The 17,037-nt window shown below is 38.7% G+C and overlaps 1 protein-coding gene across 1 annotated transcript in view; it reads right to left on the bottom strand.

The window, feature by feature from the left end:
- srbd1 (S1 RNA binding domain 1) overlaps nt 1–17,037 on the bottom strand; it is a 50,873-nt gene that overhangs the window by 13,110 nt on the left and 20,726 nt on the right. The window contains exons 15-16 of the mRNA XM_085427620.1: nt 8,405–8,496; nt 6,074–6,156 (exon numbers count right to left, since the gene is read on the bottom strand). Of these exons, the coding sequence (XP_085283746.1) occupies nt 6,074–6,156; nt 8,405–8,496 (175 nt within the window). The remainder of the gene's footprint in view (nt 1–6,073; nt 6,157–8,404; nt 8,497–17,037) is intronic.

Below are 17,037 nucleotides of genomic sequence, written 5' to 3'. Positions count from 1 at the left end.
CAGCTGATCATCCCACTGAGCCAAACCACTTTCGGTCTCAACCAGAAATATGATGAGAGGCAAAATGTCCACTGTGCAGAAGAAGCTGAATTGTGCTGAAAAGAGGTGAAGAAGCTGAATGTTCAGCAAAAAGAGACAAAGAACCTGAAAATTGTGCTGAAAAGAGCAGAAGAGGCTGAAAATTCTGCTAAAAAGAGCAGAAGAAACTGAAATTTGTGCTCAAAAGAGGTGAAAAACCTAAAATTCTACTGAAAAGAGCAGAACAGACTGAAAATTCTGCTAAAAAGAGCAAAAGAGAATGAAAATTCTGCTGAAAAGTGGTGAAGAAGCTGAAATTTGTGTTGAAAAGAGTGAAAAAAAAGTTTAACTGTTAACTGAAAAAAATGTTGCCATAAGCGGGATTCGATCCCAGCCCTCCTGCTCTGAGAACGGCTGCTCATCTCACTGAGCTAAAACATGGCTCAGCCAGGCAAGCAAAACCAGTGATCACACTCGCAATGTGGTCCCATTCAGCAAAATGGGCCAAAAAATGGCATAAAAAGCTTAATATCTCAAAAAGTATAAAAGTTGTGAGGACCAAAAGATATAGCAGGAATTAGCAGAAGGAGCGGAACAGAGGGAGTAGTTAACCAGCAAAGTCAAAGTCAAAGTCAACTTTATTTGTCAATTCTGCCACATGTACAGGACATACAGAGAATAGAAATTTCGTTACTCTCAAACCCTAGATGAAATAGCAATGAACATTTAAATATAAGAGAGTGATTAAAAAATGCAAATAAAATAATTAAAAAGTAAAAATTTAAATAAATACAATACAAATTAACAAGAAAGCTATACAATATACAATATACAGTATTCAGGTAAGGGTAAATGACGTTGAGTGTAAACCAGGCAGAGTAGTGCAAATAGGCAAAAAGGTCTGAGCAACTAGAATAATAAGGTAGAAGAATAAAGAATAAAGAGAAACAGGAACTCAATAGTATGAATGCCTGTGAGGCATTCACACAATAAAGAATAAAGAGAAACAGGAACACAATAATTAAGATCAAATGTCTGTTGGGTTCCAAGTGTTGTATTCAAACTGAGACACAAAGGCTTATACTCATGTATTAATTCTTGTAATGTGGGAAGCCACAAGTCAGTGAATGTTGTCACATCTACCTGAGGTTGATTAGTTAAAACTGTTTATTTAAATCAACCAGAGCAACAACTAAGGTATGCTGCCTCAGCAGCAGCCATGATTCCAAATTCTGCATCACCAAACTCAACCCCCACCCCTTCACAGATCTCCTCCCAGTTGTCAACAATCCACAATGTACTGGGCACCAAAGTGAAGTTGGGAAAACCAATTTTGAAGACACAGATAGACAATGGAGTGAAACTGCTGAGTGAAGTCATTCAGTTTCACATAATAAGTGAACTATGTACAAATAAACAAGGCTATTTGAAGGTCATGATCTTGACTGACAGCACTTTTTAAGGCCTCTGAGACCTGTATATGTATTCTACATATGGAGCCTTGGCTGAGTATGCTTGTGTTTGTGGATGCAGGCATTACTAATGTTTTAGGCCCCTAAATGTGGTCACAACAATTACTTTATGAAAGTCTAAGACAATATGCAGACTAATCAGTGACTCTTCTCTACAGGCATATTATCAAACTTGTCTTTCTTGAAGGGACAAAAAGCAAGTCTTCAATATAAAAATAAATTTTAATAACCATTTTTAAGATGAATTTTAAGGTTAGGTTACAGGTTAGGCAAGTAGTGCATACAGTTAAAGTAGTTAAAGCGTGGGAGTGTGCATGCACACACAAGAGTGATCATTATGGAAGCTCAGGAAGTTAAGTAATAGCTATCAGGTCTTTGTGAAAGGTGATAGAAAATCATAAAAACATGTCCTTGCCATCATATCACTTTCGGGTGCTGATGAATGACTGGCATTTAACGACCTAACCAAGCACATACTCGTGTGCACAAACACATGCACGGTCACACATTACCCAAGGGAGTGCAAAACAGAACATGAGAAAACTAGAACAGAAAGCGCTTCAAGAGAGGCACAGGAAGTCTCATCTATTTAGGTTTTCACTTGGAAAATATCATGTTTGAGAATTTGGACAAAATACTCTATTCAAATGTTCCATTAACAAAAAGATTAGAGGCAATGTTTGCATTTTGTTTAATATAGATGAAAAATTAAGGACACAGTTGATTTAAATCATCATTTTAAGAACCAAAAAAATGCACCTTTCCTCCTCTCTTTTAAATAGTTTATTTCTTATTTGACAATTCTGCTGTTTGCTCTTGTTAACTATGAGGTTTGTGTGCTTTTTTCCCTTGAATATCCTACTATATAAACTAATTTTGATATAAAAAGGTAGCAATTAGAAAGCACTTACCAAGAAATTTAAACAAGGGAAAGTAAATTGTACAACCTTAAAATAAGTAGCCTGGCAGCCAGATATGTATTATTTATTGCAGAATAAGAAGATATTTGGCACAAGCCTCTGTAAATCCATTATACAAACAAAGATGCAAGGTTTATTCATTTAACACCCTGCTTAAATGCACAAACACTCAAAAACATGCTTGAACAAATCTAAAGGAAATCATTAAAATAGTATCTCCTAATGTTTTTGGCACCTTCTGCCAAGTCTTAAAGAGCTTGCTTTTTTTTTCCCACGCTCCAAAGCGACTAGGCAGGAACTATCAATCACTGTCAAGCCTTCATTTTTTATTCTTCTTCTTTCCCTGTGCTCTGCCTGCTCCTGTCTGCCCCATAGGCACTACCATTCAAGGGTGAAAAACATGCCAAAGGAGTCATAGACACTTTCTTCACAAGGGGTTTTCAGTTTCAGTTTTAATATGTGACAGTATTGTGCAGGCTCATGAAGAGGTACAGGATTAAGTTACTTTACTTACTGCTGCACAAAAGTATTAAACAGTTACGTTACTGTTAAAATTTCCAGGGAAAACACTTCCTAGGTTACTTTTGTGCTTACATTTGACTTGTGCTGTGTCACTGTATACAATGCTGTGTCACTAGTATTGCACTATAATGCTGCTGGCGGCACCTTGTGGCAACAGATTCACACTTTCGATGGCATCAATGACAGTGGCTCAATAGAAAAGACGTACAAAAAAATGCCCTTGAATTTGTTCACACTTATAAATGCTGCCTACAAGCTGCGATCAGTTTTTTTTTCTACATCCTTATAAATATCATTATCTCAGATTTCCTTGAAATATTGCACTATAATTTTGAGGTTGTATTACCCACTCCTAACACGTTGTAGTATTTGAAAGAAAACATGAAATTAAAGGAAGGCAGATGAAGGGCATTAGTTCAGGTGTGTGAAGAGTTTTACAAAAAGTTAGAATTGGAAGAGAAAAACAATCAACAAAGGTGAGGGGAAGAATGACAGTTTCTTTAATATCCGGCTGGCGGGTAATGTTTTCTTACACAGCAGTGTGCGTCTGTGTGTGTGTATTTTCCAGTAGTTCATTTCACATCCCTGGGGATTTCCCAGCTGTCAACAGACCATAGCTACATAAAGGTGACTGACAGGTGGAGGTCTGGTTCAAAGGAAAGTTAGTGTCTAATTATTAAAGAACAGAAGACTCCAGCAATGTTTACACACTTAGTTTTCTGTACTGTGCCGATGTGTAAGTAGTCTTTTAAATGTCAGTGTCCTGTTAAAGCTAATGACACTGGCTCCTCATTCTGACATGTTTCTGGCTTTTCAGCATTCAAAAAAAAAAAAAAAAGGAAAACTGTCAGCCAGCGGATCCACAGTGAAAACAGCGTTCCCACCCCAATACTTGCGTCCAATCTGATTTTAATGGGCCTCACTTCTTTAGCCCTCAGCTCATTTCCGTCTTTCCCTCAGAGCTGTCACTCACTGGGTCAGCAGGGAGAGAGAAAGAGAGCGCATGCTGTGCCAGCTGTCTAGAGTTACATCTACCCTTATGCTTTTTGGGTCTAATGGCAATAAACTTTCCGAAAGCTCAAAAGGCCATATAAAAGAACTTGCTAGAAAACAAACGCATGCATGACTGCCCTATTCTCACACATATACATTCACGTATACACCAATGCAAATGTATGCACACACATTACATACTGACTCTGAAAAAGGATGGGAAGAAAGTGTGTATGCTTTGCGTGAGCTCATACACAGGTCAAGATGATGTCCCATCTCATATCTGTCAGCACCCAGAGTTTATTTACTCGGTAAGATTAGCATTTGTTGACCTAGTCACATGATCTGAGAGCGGGAGGTGCAGAACCCTGAGCACCCTAGAGAGTCAAGATCAGGACGTGATGAGAGACACGGGCCTGTGACCTAACACACACAGCCATGCACACAATCATTTGAACAATATGACCTCCTCCTTTTACTTTCAAATGTTAAATTTTTCCCATCATTCCTTTACTTTGACTTTTGTCACCCTCTGCTGTTCTTTTTAACCCCCCTCCTTTCCTTCTCTTCTTCCACTGGTGAATTCTTTTTCTTAACACTGAAATATTACCCAAAGCAACACATGAAAATGCTTCTTACGCTCCTTGAATGACAGCTCTTGAAATAACCTTGATAAAAGATATCAGTGTATTACTTAGTTACAATTTACCCTGTACAATACTGACTTAGTGAGCAGAAACCTCCTCTCAGCAGATAAACAGCACCTCATCTGTTAGTTGATGAATGAAAAACCAACTGATAACAACTTCAGTCTCCTTTTTACTAAGCCAAAAGCAAAAATTCTTTTTCATCAATGACAAAAATATCTGCTTTTTTAGCAATTAAAATTAAATTAAATTAAAAGTTAATCAAAATAAAGTCAGTCCTACGGTGCATCAATTCTTCTCTCTCATCATTTCCCAGTGATTAAATGGGCTTCACATTTCTATTACAAAGAGGAATTCCACCAATTTAACACTAGACCTGAAAACTCACTCAGCCTTACAGTACATCAGCTCTTCTCTCTCATCACTGCCCAATAATTAAATGGTCCTCACATCTTTATCAGGAACAGGAATTCTACCAATTTAACAATATAACTGAAAAACAACTGCTGCAAAAAAGCACTACATGTTCTGCAGTTTACACCCTCTCTTCTACCTGCTTTAACTATATCCAATAAAGCCTTAAAAATAACTTTATTATTACTTTTTTTGTAGTACATAGCATCTAATACTGGATCCATCATGTACAGCTGACAGTCGTTTATTGTGACCTTATTGTATTTGCCTGTGTCATCCTCATTCTTTTCCGTTTTCTACTTATTTCCATCTCCTCATAGCCTTTTCTTCCAAGACCACATGGAGAACAATACTGCATTCATAGCTGATGCTAACAGTAAGCTCACTGACATAATGCTCAGATTGCCTTTCTCGCACAATTACATACCCACTCGCAATGCGGAAAACCAACACTGAGCCAACTCCTGCTTCATACACACACACACACACACACACACACACACACACACACACACACACACACACACACACACACACACACACACACACACACACACACACAGACACTGGAAAGAGTATAAAAGAGTTGGCAGTGCACACAAACGGACAGAGAACGGCAATTAAACAAGCAAAAGCAAATGTCCAAACATACGTCATGCCTGATCTCCATTAATTGAATTAGTCATCCTTAGCATCATCTGTTGACACAGCTCTCAGCCAAGTTTATCTTCTTTGTCCCTGCTTGCCTGTTTTGCCTTTTTTCCTCATCCCTCTCATCGCTTTTTCTTTTTAGGACTCAGTTACGTTTCTGCTCTCTTGGTTTTGCCTAAAAGATAAATGTCGCACCTAAACTCTAGTAAAAAGCAACTTGTGCTTTGGAGGATGAAAGGATAGAAATGCAAATGCATGATTACATTATTGTTGGTATGAAATATTTGATCTGGACTCTCCTAAAAAGACCATCTTTGATAACTAAAGTAAATACGAAACATTAAAATCAAAATAAACATAAGTGCCTTATTGTACACCTGGAATATTTGTCTTCATTGACAAAAGCAGACAATCGAAAAGCTAAAAGCTAACTTACCTGATATGTTCCAATGCCTATGTGTTTGGGATCAATCTTCACAAGCTCAGCCAGCGGATCTTGGACACGTCTTCCAATCGACACTGCCATCACACACACACAGACACACACACACACACACATGAGATACCTCTACGTCTCATGGGAATCCGTGGTTTGTGTTTTTCATAAACTTGGTATTTGACTCACAGTTATTGAATATGCAAATCCATAGTAGTATGCGTAATTACTCGATATGCTAATTGTCTGCATATTACTGTGTTGGCCTGAGGGCAGGCCAAACCTAATTGTCATTCCTCCACCCCCACTAATAATAATTAAAGCTGGCATTCAGCTGGAGTTGCTGCACCTGTCATTTAGCTTGCTGATAGATGTTTGAGCCATGAACCTTTAAAAACACCAATTTATCCACTTCTGTGCCCTCAGGCAAAAACAGTCAAACGTAGCACACAAACAAATACACAATACTCCTCAACCAACGTTGGGTTTGTTTTATGACAGAGTCTTTAAGGTTTAGATCACACGTCTTTTCTGATTTTCTAAATGACAAAGAGAAAAATTACAATAATCTTATTCACATACACACGGCATTTCCCCACGAGCACACACCAAGCGGAGAAGAATAACACAACCAATCAATTGTGTACTTACATAACCATGGGCAAGACAAAGGGGATGCCAGCTCTGGGCGTTACCGTACACTGTTATGTCTTTTCCATTTATATAATTTTTAAAAAGAGAAAAAGCAATATATACATAAATATTTTTAGTAGTTTGAGTTTCCTTAAAAAATAGAACTTAAAAAAACTGCTATACTCCCCAAACTTTGGCATCACAACACAATTATGACCAACGATTTGCTCATCCATTGATCAATTTCAGGGAACAGTTTGTCCCTTCATTTGTCCTTCCTTTCCTGCCCTATCCACCGTTTTGTGTATGTAGTATGCTGCATGGGATGCATCAGATTCTGATCTTTGAGGTGGAAAAGGCAGACAAAGGGAAGAATAGGATGTAAGAGAGGGAGTATGTCTGGAATCAATGGTCCTCCTCTCTCTCCTCTGGCTGCGGCAGGAGCCTGCTGCCTGAGATAATATTTAGACAGGGATGGAGTTTCAACCCTAGCCTTGCTCAGTACACCACCAAAACTCTCCTATACTCTTTCCATTTATCCCGTCTCTAACCCCCACCCCCCCTCTGAAGGGAGGTTATTTGTAAATGGAGTCCAGCAGAACTCTCCAGCACTTATTGAAAGTTTATGAGCCAAATACAGTACTACAAAAATGGGAAGCAATGAAGAGCACAACAACTGACGAAGGCCCTGGCCAGACACATTACTCAGGAGAAAACGGAGACATCCAGCCTTCTGGTGAGACACTGATGATGTGGCTGCACAGTTTTTGTTGCAGAGCATGAACTGAGAAAGAAAATGAACTGCTCGCACTCCTCTCAAACATCATTACTCTCAATCAGATCATGAGCTGAAAAAACTTGATTACAACAGGCCAACTTTTAAAGAGATGCAGCATGTCTGCAATGAGTGACTGAAAACCAGTTAGTAGCAGCAGTCCTCTGATCAGAGGGGAGACGGGAGGAGCAGAAATAAGTGGAACAAAAACAGTAATCCCTGGAAATGGGTAAAATATTACCTATTTCCACTAGGTGTCCCTAATCTCACAATAATCAGTGTAATAAGTCAAAACACCCCCCTGCATACAGTGTTACACAGCCATTCATTTAGACTAAGGCAATAGCAAAGATACCCCCGAAAGGCAAAACAGACACACACTGTTATTCATGGTGTCGAGGCTTAGCATCCAAATATAAATTCAGTAGATTTCTTGAGGTTTTCGTTATGGGTATAAATATGGCTCTCTGCAAGTGCTCTGTGCTGCTGACCACAGGATACTAGTGAGGAATAATCCAGCCTTGGCTGATTTATGGTTTTTATAGAGGAAGTCTGCTGGAAACATTTATTCTCCAAAACTCAGTGTGATTCCTTTATATTCTACTGTGTTTTCAATGACGTAGTATGTGCAGAGAGTTAGGAAGAATTGGCAAGGGAGGCAGAGAGGTAAAGCAAAGTTAGGGCGACAGAGGAGAACCAAAAAGCAATGCCAGAAATTCACTGATGTATGAAAGCATTATGCAAAAAAAAAAACCAAAAAAAAGGTGGAAAATAAAATTGAAGCTGAAACCAGTGGACATACAGCTGTTCCTGACTACCAAATTTCCAACCTTATTCATATTGCTATCCACAAAAACAACACATTAAACCAGGAAAAATCTACTTGCTACTTGACAACAATCAAGCTTTGCAGCTTGGTGTACCTGCACTCCTAAGGTTAGGGTCCAGGTCTGGCATCTCTTGGACTGCCTCGGGACTCACACTGTAGATGGATGCTCCTGCCTCATTGGTTATACTAGGGAAGATATGGGAAAGAAAGAAAAGTAAGAGTTAGAAAAGTAAAGGATGTCTTTGGGAAGATACTGGCAGAGATGTACAAAGGAAAAAGGGAAAACATACAGGTTCGACAGCGGGGGGAAGGTGAAAAAGAGGTGAGAAAGATGGGTTTGCATAGGGAGAAAATTGTGAGTTAAGGAGAGGGAGGAGGAAACTAATTAAAACAGCTATTACTACTTGAGAGACATCATCATAATTAAACATGACTTACATCTTTAATAATGTACTTGAAAAGTCCTTAAAACAGTTACTTTATTTGACTCTAGTTACCCCCTTTGTAGCCATGACAAGCCAAAATAGCATCATGACTAGTAGTCCTGCACCCTTAACATTAAGATCTCAGTTACAGTCTTTCAAATGCCTTTAAGTATTCTGACACTTGGCAGCAGGTGTAAAAAAACAACTTGCACTCCAAATACATGTATGAGTCACTGCCTCATGTACCTATGAATACTTAACATGTTCAGAAGTTAGCGAGTCAGTTGGGTGATTGAGTCAATTTGCCCACTGTATGGTATGCACTTTAGGCAACTATAAATTCACAGCCATACATTTTTCTGCATATATGATTCAGAGTACGGTCACTTTTCCACACTGAACTCTCACAAAAGAAAGTGTGACTCAGTAGTAAGATACCGAACCTCTTTACAGCAAATCGTGTGGCACTTCTGCCATCTAGTGGTAGTTTTGGTGCACTGTTTGCCAGCCTCTATAGAGTATTACTATAGACAAGGGATGTCAAACTCACTTAACCTCGTGAGCTACACACAGCCTATTTTAATCTTAAGTGAGGCATAGAAATGCTACTTCTCTTTCTGTCAGTGTAAAGAAACATAACTAAACATTTAATCCCTGAGATGTCTCAACATAACAAAAAGAAGTGCAATTTCAACAGCACGCTTCATTTTTCTACGTGATAAATGTGTGAAATTACAGAAAAATAAATAATTTTACAGACTGTCCTTTATTTATAAATCGAAAAGTTTTTGTTCATTCACAACAAAATGTGAAATTTATATAACAGAAAGTGACAAACATATTAGTAATTTATTAGTTTATTAGTTTTATTAGTTTATCTATTACTTAAATACTTTGGTGCATTATAAGTGTCAAAGGGGTAGGTCTATATCACTAGGGAACAAAAGGAAAAGCTGTTAATGTAATCAAAATACAATTAAAAGTTCAAAATGCTGCATTCATTCACATTTTCCAAAGCCATGTCAGGACTGAGACATGATGTCAGACATACCAAGTTTCAACTAAGTCCTAAGTAATATAATTCTTCTTTCTGCCCAGTTATCTATAAATTTAAGTAACATTAAAAAAATCCATTTACATGTTGCTGCAGAAAGAAAATCGTTAGAATTATGCATAAAGTTAGAAAATAAAACCAACAGTCTGCCTTAATACTTCACATAATTAACCATTAAATAAACTTTTAACGACTCAACTGAAGTCAAGGTCTTTGACAATTCCAGCATTGTTATATTTCATATATATCTTATAATTAAATTCCTGGCAATATAAGGTTAACATGCTACGAATTATACAATTTCCCTGTTAATGCATTCAGTCTAAAGTAGGCTGCTTATCATCCATCACCACACTTGCAAGATGGTGGTACAACAAAGCCACTGATACCCATGTTAATGTTGGTGACACACAAATGAAACTGCCAAATTGTTTAGTCGTCCTATTCTCTTGAAGGGGACTTGGAGAAAGAAAGAAGGGGGAGTTCCCTCAGGGCTAACCAATATGACAAGAGGGTCGTCCCCTCCCCTATGTCCAAAACTAAGGTCTTCCATAGTGCGCTCACACACACAAACACACACGCGTGCACATATACTATCCCAGAGGCCTAGACCTTGCTACAACAATCTTGCCAATTATAAGTATCTCATTAATGAGGAGTGGCAGAGGCCGTCTGATGAGAATCGCATTTAAATTAACTTGTCTGTCCACCCTCCCTTTTTCTTTCTCCTTCCCAATATCTTTATTCAGCCCTTTCTCCATTACACTGTTCTTTTTGTTAACCTCCCATCCATCGCGCTGACAGCTGACATATCGCCATGGTGACACTACTAACGAGCAATGGCACATGACCTTCAAGGAGGTCAAAGCAAAGCTGGTCATTAACCTGACACACATGGGCTCGCGCAGAAACATGCAGGCTTGCAGAGACACAAATTTACATGGTAGGTAATGCAGATTAAGACCAGATTAAGATTTCGCTTATATAAACAAAATCATTCACTATACCTAAATCTCAATTTTCCAACAGCAAATGCAAAGGGCCAAATAATTATATATGTATTTATATACATATGAATGTGTATTTCCCAACCCTGATCTCTCTCTCTGCCCCCAAAACAGAGTGGGTAGGTCAATGAGGTGTAGCACCTACACCGTTTGTTTTTCAAGAAAAATTACAACAAGAGAGAGAGAGAGATGCTCTAGACAGAGTGAAAAAAAATGATGGTACAATGAAGCATACACAGGACATATGAAAGTTGAGAATAGGGTGAGAGAAGAAAGCAAGGCCACCAGCCCCTATCACGTCTGACTTAATTAAGGCTGCTGCTGGGGCATCTGGGTAACCACTGTCATAGATACAGCTCTGAGCCCTCATCGCCATAGCATCTATGACTGCAGCCATAGTGAGGGGATCGCCCTGGCAGCCAGCAGAAGGTCATCTGTGGTTGGATGGTGGATGAATGGACAGATAACACACACACACTCTCTCTCTCTCTCTTTTGTATACAAAGTCAGTGGTTGCCTCTTGGTGTGAAGCAATGATTTCTGCCACTGTAGGGATATCGTTCACTCGCATGTTCATTTGCTCTCTTAATTGTACACAAACATAAATATAGACTTGCCTTTAGCCATGCCCTTTCCTGGGGGAAAGTCACACACACACACACACACACACACACACACACACACACACACACACACACACACACACACACACAATGACTGGCATCCTGCTACTCCTCAAGAAAACAGAACTGTTATTAGCCACAAAACCCCAACTCAACAACTTGAAGAAAGGGATGCTGTAACTGAATATCTGTCTATTTAGATGTTTGTTGTTTAGGCCCTATGGTTTTATATTTCACTAGTCTGATATTTCTCTTTTTAATTTGGAAATACCCTTACACTTGAGATGCTTCAGTTCACATAATTGTTGCCAATTTTGGAACGTTTTATACCAATTATATGCTTTTTTCATAAAAGGAATCAATAACAAAAATCAGTAGACAGGAGAGCTTTGCCTCTCACACTTAAAGGAGCTGTAGCACCAACAGTCCGCGCACAGTCAATTACCAGCAGGTGCAGTCACTTAAGAGAGTAAATCAAATAAAACATGCCTAGTAAAGAATATATACAATATATATGTGTAAAATACATAATATGACCAAATGCTGATGAATAAATCCCCCAAAACTGATTCTGTTTATCTGGATGTAGCCTTTTCAGTGGGAGAAATTATGAATTTAAAAAAGCATTCTGTGTGCTGCAAAGATTAATACCTTTGAAATCACTGATTTTGTAATTCAGCTGGACAACTAACCTAAACCTACATCCAAAGCAGAGATATTTTTTAGAATGAAGATGAGGGATATAACTGCCAAAAGTCAGTCACTTGAATTCAGCAAGACTTTGCATGCATTTCACTTGCTTAAAAGAGATCCCATATAGAATGCGAGTGTAGGTGGCTGCAATCTGCTGCTTAATATGCAAAAGAAAGCAGCAAAGGGTACTGATCTCCAATACCTTTCTCTCTGTGTTAATGATACCCAGTCAAGCTGAAGTAGAAACCTTCTTATTTACTGCTTTACTTAAATATGGTAAGGAAAAGAGAACGCAAACTTTGTTGCCCAAATATGTCTAACCTGGACCATGTTTTCTATTCCAGCAACTGTGTTTGTGTTCAGGATACTTGGATTGGCCTCATTTTATTGCCTCAGAATGAGCTGTAACATCAGATGTTGTCACCCAAAAATAAATTTGCACGCACACGCACACACACACACACACACACACAAAAACACACACAGTAAGTTTCTCTGTCCCAGCTGCTCAAACAGCTTCGTTCCATTGTTCAGTCAGCTGCAAAGCTTGACCTGAGGGAGACAAATTGAGGGATGCGCCATATCGCACTCTCTCTCTCTCCCTCTCTCTCTCTCGCACACACACACACACACACACACACACACACACACACACACACACACACACACACACACACACACACACGTCGGTTCTGAAGACAATGACATTTTTCACAGAGAAAAGCGTCCAAATGGCAGGTGTCAGAGGCCGTCAGTCTCTTTCGAGGCGCTAGAAGGCAGGCAGCCGAACGCACACACACATAAACTCCAACTGCCAGTGTGAGGCATGTCTGAAAAGAGCAAAGCCTCACAGACACTCACGTCAATCTGGTAGCAGGAAAGGCCTGCACTTGTGTCATACACAAAAGCATACACAACCACATGCAAACACGCAATACACACATGGCATGTCACACACATTCATCACACATTTTTGTCACACAAGACTATTGTAGGGAACCGTGTAGCCCTAGGGTGAAACGTGGGGAAGAAGGGACCGAGGCTGGCCACCAGTGAGCACGGTGGGAGGAGCGACAGGCCTGTGGCTCCTCAGAATGAAAGTGGCAGATATTTACTGTTCACCACCTGCAAGTGCCAAGTCCTCAACCCAACCCAAACCATCTGTGACTATGTTAAGCTAAAAAAGTCCAAATAAACCTTCTTCAAAAAACAATACTGCTTGAATTATTTGTTTTTTTACAAGCCATTTACTTCAGTAATGGAAAGAGCAAAATATCTCCAAGAGCTCCGTGAGGATGAAATAGAAAGAGAGCAACAAAAAGCTTCCTGCTTTGTGCCAAAAAGAAAGGGCAAACGAGATCAAATGAAAAAGCTGTGAAGAGCACAGAAGGTGGGCACAGATGTCACAGTGCTTTTCATGCCCTTTAGACTTTCACACTTTGACGGGTAAAAGGTTTCAAGGAAAAAGTAGAAAGTAGCTATCCCACAATTATTAACACATAAGTCATGCCATCATAATTCATATCAAATTCATATTTTTTTGTTTCATTAAAAAAAAAGCATGGTAACACTGTGACTGATTAGAAGAAATGTCTACTATCTGCAATACATGAATGCATTTCTACTTTATACATAGTAACAGACAATACACATTCATTTTGCAACTAACTAAACTATTTATTTAACCCATCCTTTTAAGGTTAAACAAATAACAAATATACAGAATATGTATTTAAGTTGAAACTCTCAAGGTTCCTTAAATAATCACGATAAATGCAAATGATAATGTTTTTCTTCTGACCTGTAGGTTTTCCACTAACACACAACTTGGGTTTTGTTCAAAAACATTTAGCTAAAACAACCACATCTCAACCCCACGAGCCACAACCTGTCCACAAAGTATTAAAAGAGAATTTGTTACGTTATATTTTCTCCTGTCTGAAATGTTTACTCAATACTTCCACCATTTTCTGCATCAGACTCAATTCATTATGAATTTTAAGGCAAAGACATAACCTCTTTGTTTACCCGTGGGTTTATTTTCCTCTTCTAATATGAAGATGCACCCCAAAGCCAAGCTGAGGCCTTTCCATGCCTCTAAATCCATCTGTCCCTCTGCACCACCTCCTATCCAACCTTCAATGGGGCCTGAGTGCCTGGATGTCACTCAGTCATCGCTTGTCCTGCCACTGTATGTTCATCACTCTCTCAGCTTGGCCCTGGGAGCATGCCTGGACACAGGACATGACAGGGGATACACATACCCGCACCCACATACAGTCTCCACCACTTTCCTCCAGGTCCATCAGTAGCAAGTAATAATGATCTCATCCCAACAGGAGCGAGCCAGAGGGCAAGACAGTCAAGGACTTATTGTAAGCGTGCCTGTGTGCCAGGGCAAACAGAGGCTGTTATTAGACACTGCTATTTGACTTTTTCTTCTGCTGCTTGTGTCAATCTCATCTACAGAATGAACCATTTAAGGAAAAATAATGACTAGCACGAGAAAGAGAAACGTCATAATACTTTTATCAACTAAAAGTACAACTTTGACAAAACCCACAGCTCAACGACAAGTCAGAAATGGCAAAAAAAGAGATTCAATTATAATAAACTGTAGCAAAAGTCACCATATAGACAAAGTAGTTTTATTACGACAGAGCACCACAAAAAACGATTTTATTTTAACACACTGCAATTTATCAGGTCATTTATTCAACGCAACAGGACCGGTGGTTGGAGTTGTGACATGTAGGCCCGCAGGATCTGATTGTGTGTTTATGAAAAAGGATAAGAGGGTCAGTCATCCCATTGCCTTGAGGAGCAACAGAGAAAGTGGTCAAGAAATTGGATGTCGTTTCTGTTTGCCTTTAGCAGTGTTCAGAGTGCGTGTGTATCATCACAGTTGCCCAAAGATCTCCCTAACCTTACCCCACATATTCTTGCCCTCTGATATAATAACATCAACCTATTACAGCCAAACACTGTCAACTTGTTAGCCTTAATGCTCAAAGCCCAAAACATGCAAAACAGTGAAATGCAACGGTAAATGTATCGCAGTTCAATCATAACACTGTGAAAACAGGAAGTGTTTAAAACTGACTTGCAGATCAAATTTAAGCACAATATTTTTGCACTGAACCCTCTCAGCTTTTTGTCATTTGTAAACCTCAGTCCAATTCACTGTGCGTACGTGCATTCGTGCGTGCGTGCATGTCTTTCCTACCAGTAAGATTCCCCCACAAAAATCTGGAAACCACCTGACGAAAGTGACAGAGACCACATATCATATCACCAAGCACAACGCTACATCACACCAACACACAAACATTTCCACTCGAGCATCTGTCTGGTCCGTGTTGTGCACCTTTGTGAGCTTTGACAAAGCCTGCATGCTCTATCAGTGTTAAAGCACAATGACAGCTGAGGTCAAGCTGCTCTAGCCAGGCAAGTAGGAGAAAGAAAGACACACGCACACATACTGAGCAGTGAGCTAGCAAAGAGCAGGTGTTAATGACAATGCCCAGGCAATCAGAGCAGATGCACTCTGGTTAGGTCACCTAAAACCTAGAAAATAGTTTACTCAAGTCAGAAATTTGGAGCTTCCTTCTAATGTGTCCCAGAATGATGTCCAGCAGGAGGTCTTAACATTATCCAGGCACAGCTGTATGGCAAGTAACCTAATGTGCATTCAGTGAGGGTCATCATCGCCACAGACAAACCTTGTCAGCTTAATATTACCTCATGCTGTATAATTTCCTGCAGATTACTGGTCATCCATAGAGGCATAGTTCAAGCTTAATCATGCAAGGTTACTGTGTGGTGAATCTTATAGGACTATGAAGAACCAGATTGTGTGATATAATTCTTACATGGCAAAGACAAGAAAAGAAAAATACAGGAAGCAACACTGAAGTCCTTAAAAGCTGTCATACTTAATCCTCCACTGCTAACATCTAAATATATATTTTTTCTAATGATAATCCTGTTTCAATAACCTTGAGTTGTATGCTAGTATATACTCCTTAAACGTCTTTGTACTATGTCAAAACTCACAATCTTCTCTTGAATATAAAAGGTTTTATATAATTTGAATAAAATATAAATTAACATAACAGAGATTATCCGCTTAACTGGTCAACTAGAAGCCAAGTTCGCTCACCATCTTTTTCATTAAATAAAAAAAAACAAACAACAAAACAAAATTTAAGAGAACTAGGCCTAAATTATTATGGAGAGGATGTTGAAATCAGACACAAGTATGCACATTTTAGGCAGTTTGTTCAATTTACCTTTGTTAAAAAAAAGCCTTGTATAGCCACAATGATAGCATCAACCCACTAAAATATTTATGATGTCATATGCTTATTATGAAAAAAAAATCCTGAGAGCAAATCAGTGCTGAAAAAATTAATTAACCGATCAACAAAATATTTATTCAGCAACAATTTTAATAATCACTACTGGTTAATTTCACATTCCAGCCTCTCAAATGTGAAGATTTGTTGCTTTTCTCTATTGAATTACAGAATATTAAACAGCTGAAAGCATAAAATAATGAAAAGATTAATTGCTGTGATAGTATTTCTCCATTTTGAATTTGCTAAAGTTGTGATTATTAAAGAATCAGAATCATTTTTATTTGCCCAAGTTTGTGCACACAAACAAGTAAATTTGCAAAAATATAAACGTTATATTTAAATAGGCAGTATATACAAATAAGTTATATTTTTGACTTTCAGTAAGTGCAGAACTGAGTAGTGCAATGTGCATATGTGCCTATCACCTTCATATAAAAGGTACAGTAAGTAGCTTTCGGGGTTATTTATCAGAAAAAAAGAATGTTGTATTCATAGAAATACAATGATTGGTGTGTAATTACATCTTCTAACAAAGTGATGTGGACAAGACGGACATTGCCATTC

Source organism: Rhamphochromis longiceps, linkage group LG13, assembly GCF_057381845.1.
Source record: "Rhamphochromis longiceps isolate RC_006_pf linkage group LG13, R_longiceps_female_GT1.1, whole genome shotgun sequence".
NCBI classification, from domain to species: Eukaryota; Metazoa; Chordata; class Actinopteri; order Cichliformes; family Cichlidae; genus Rhamphochromis; species Rhamphochromis longiceps.
This window is presented reverse-complemented; position numbering and strand designations above follow the sequence as displayed.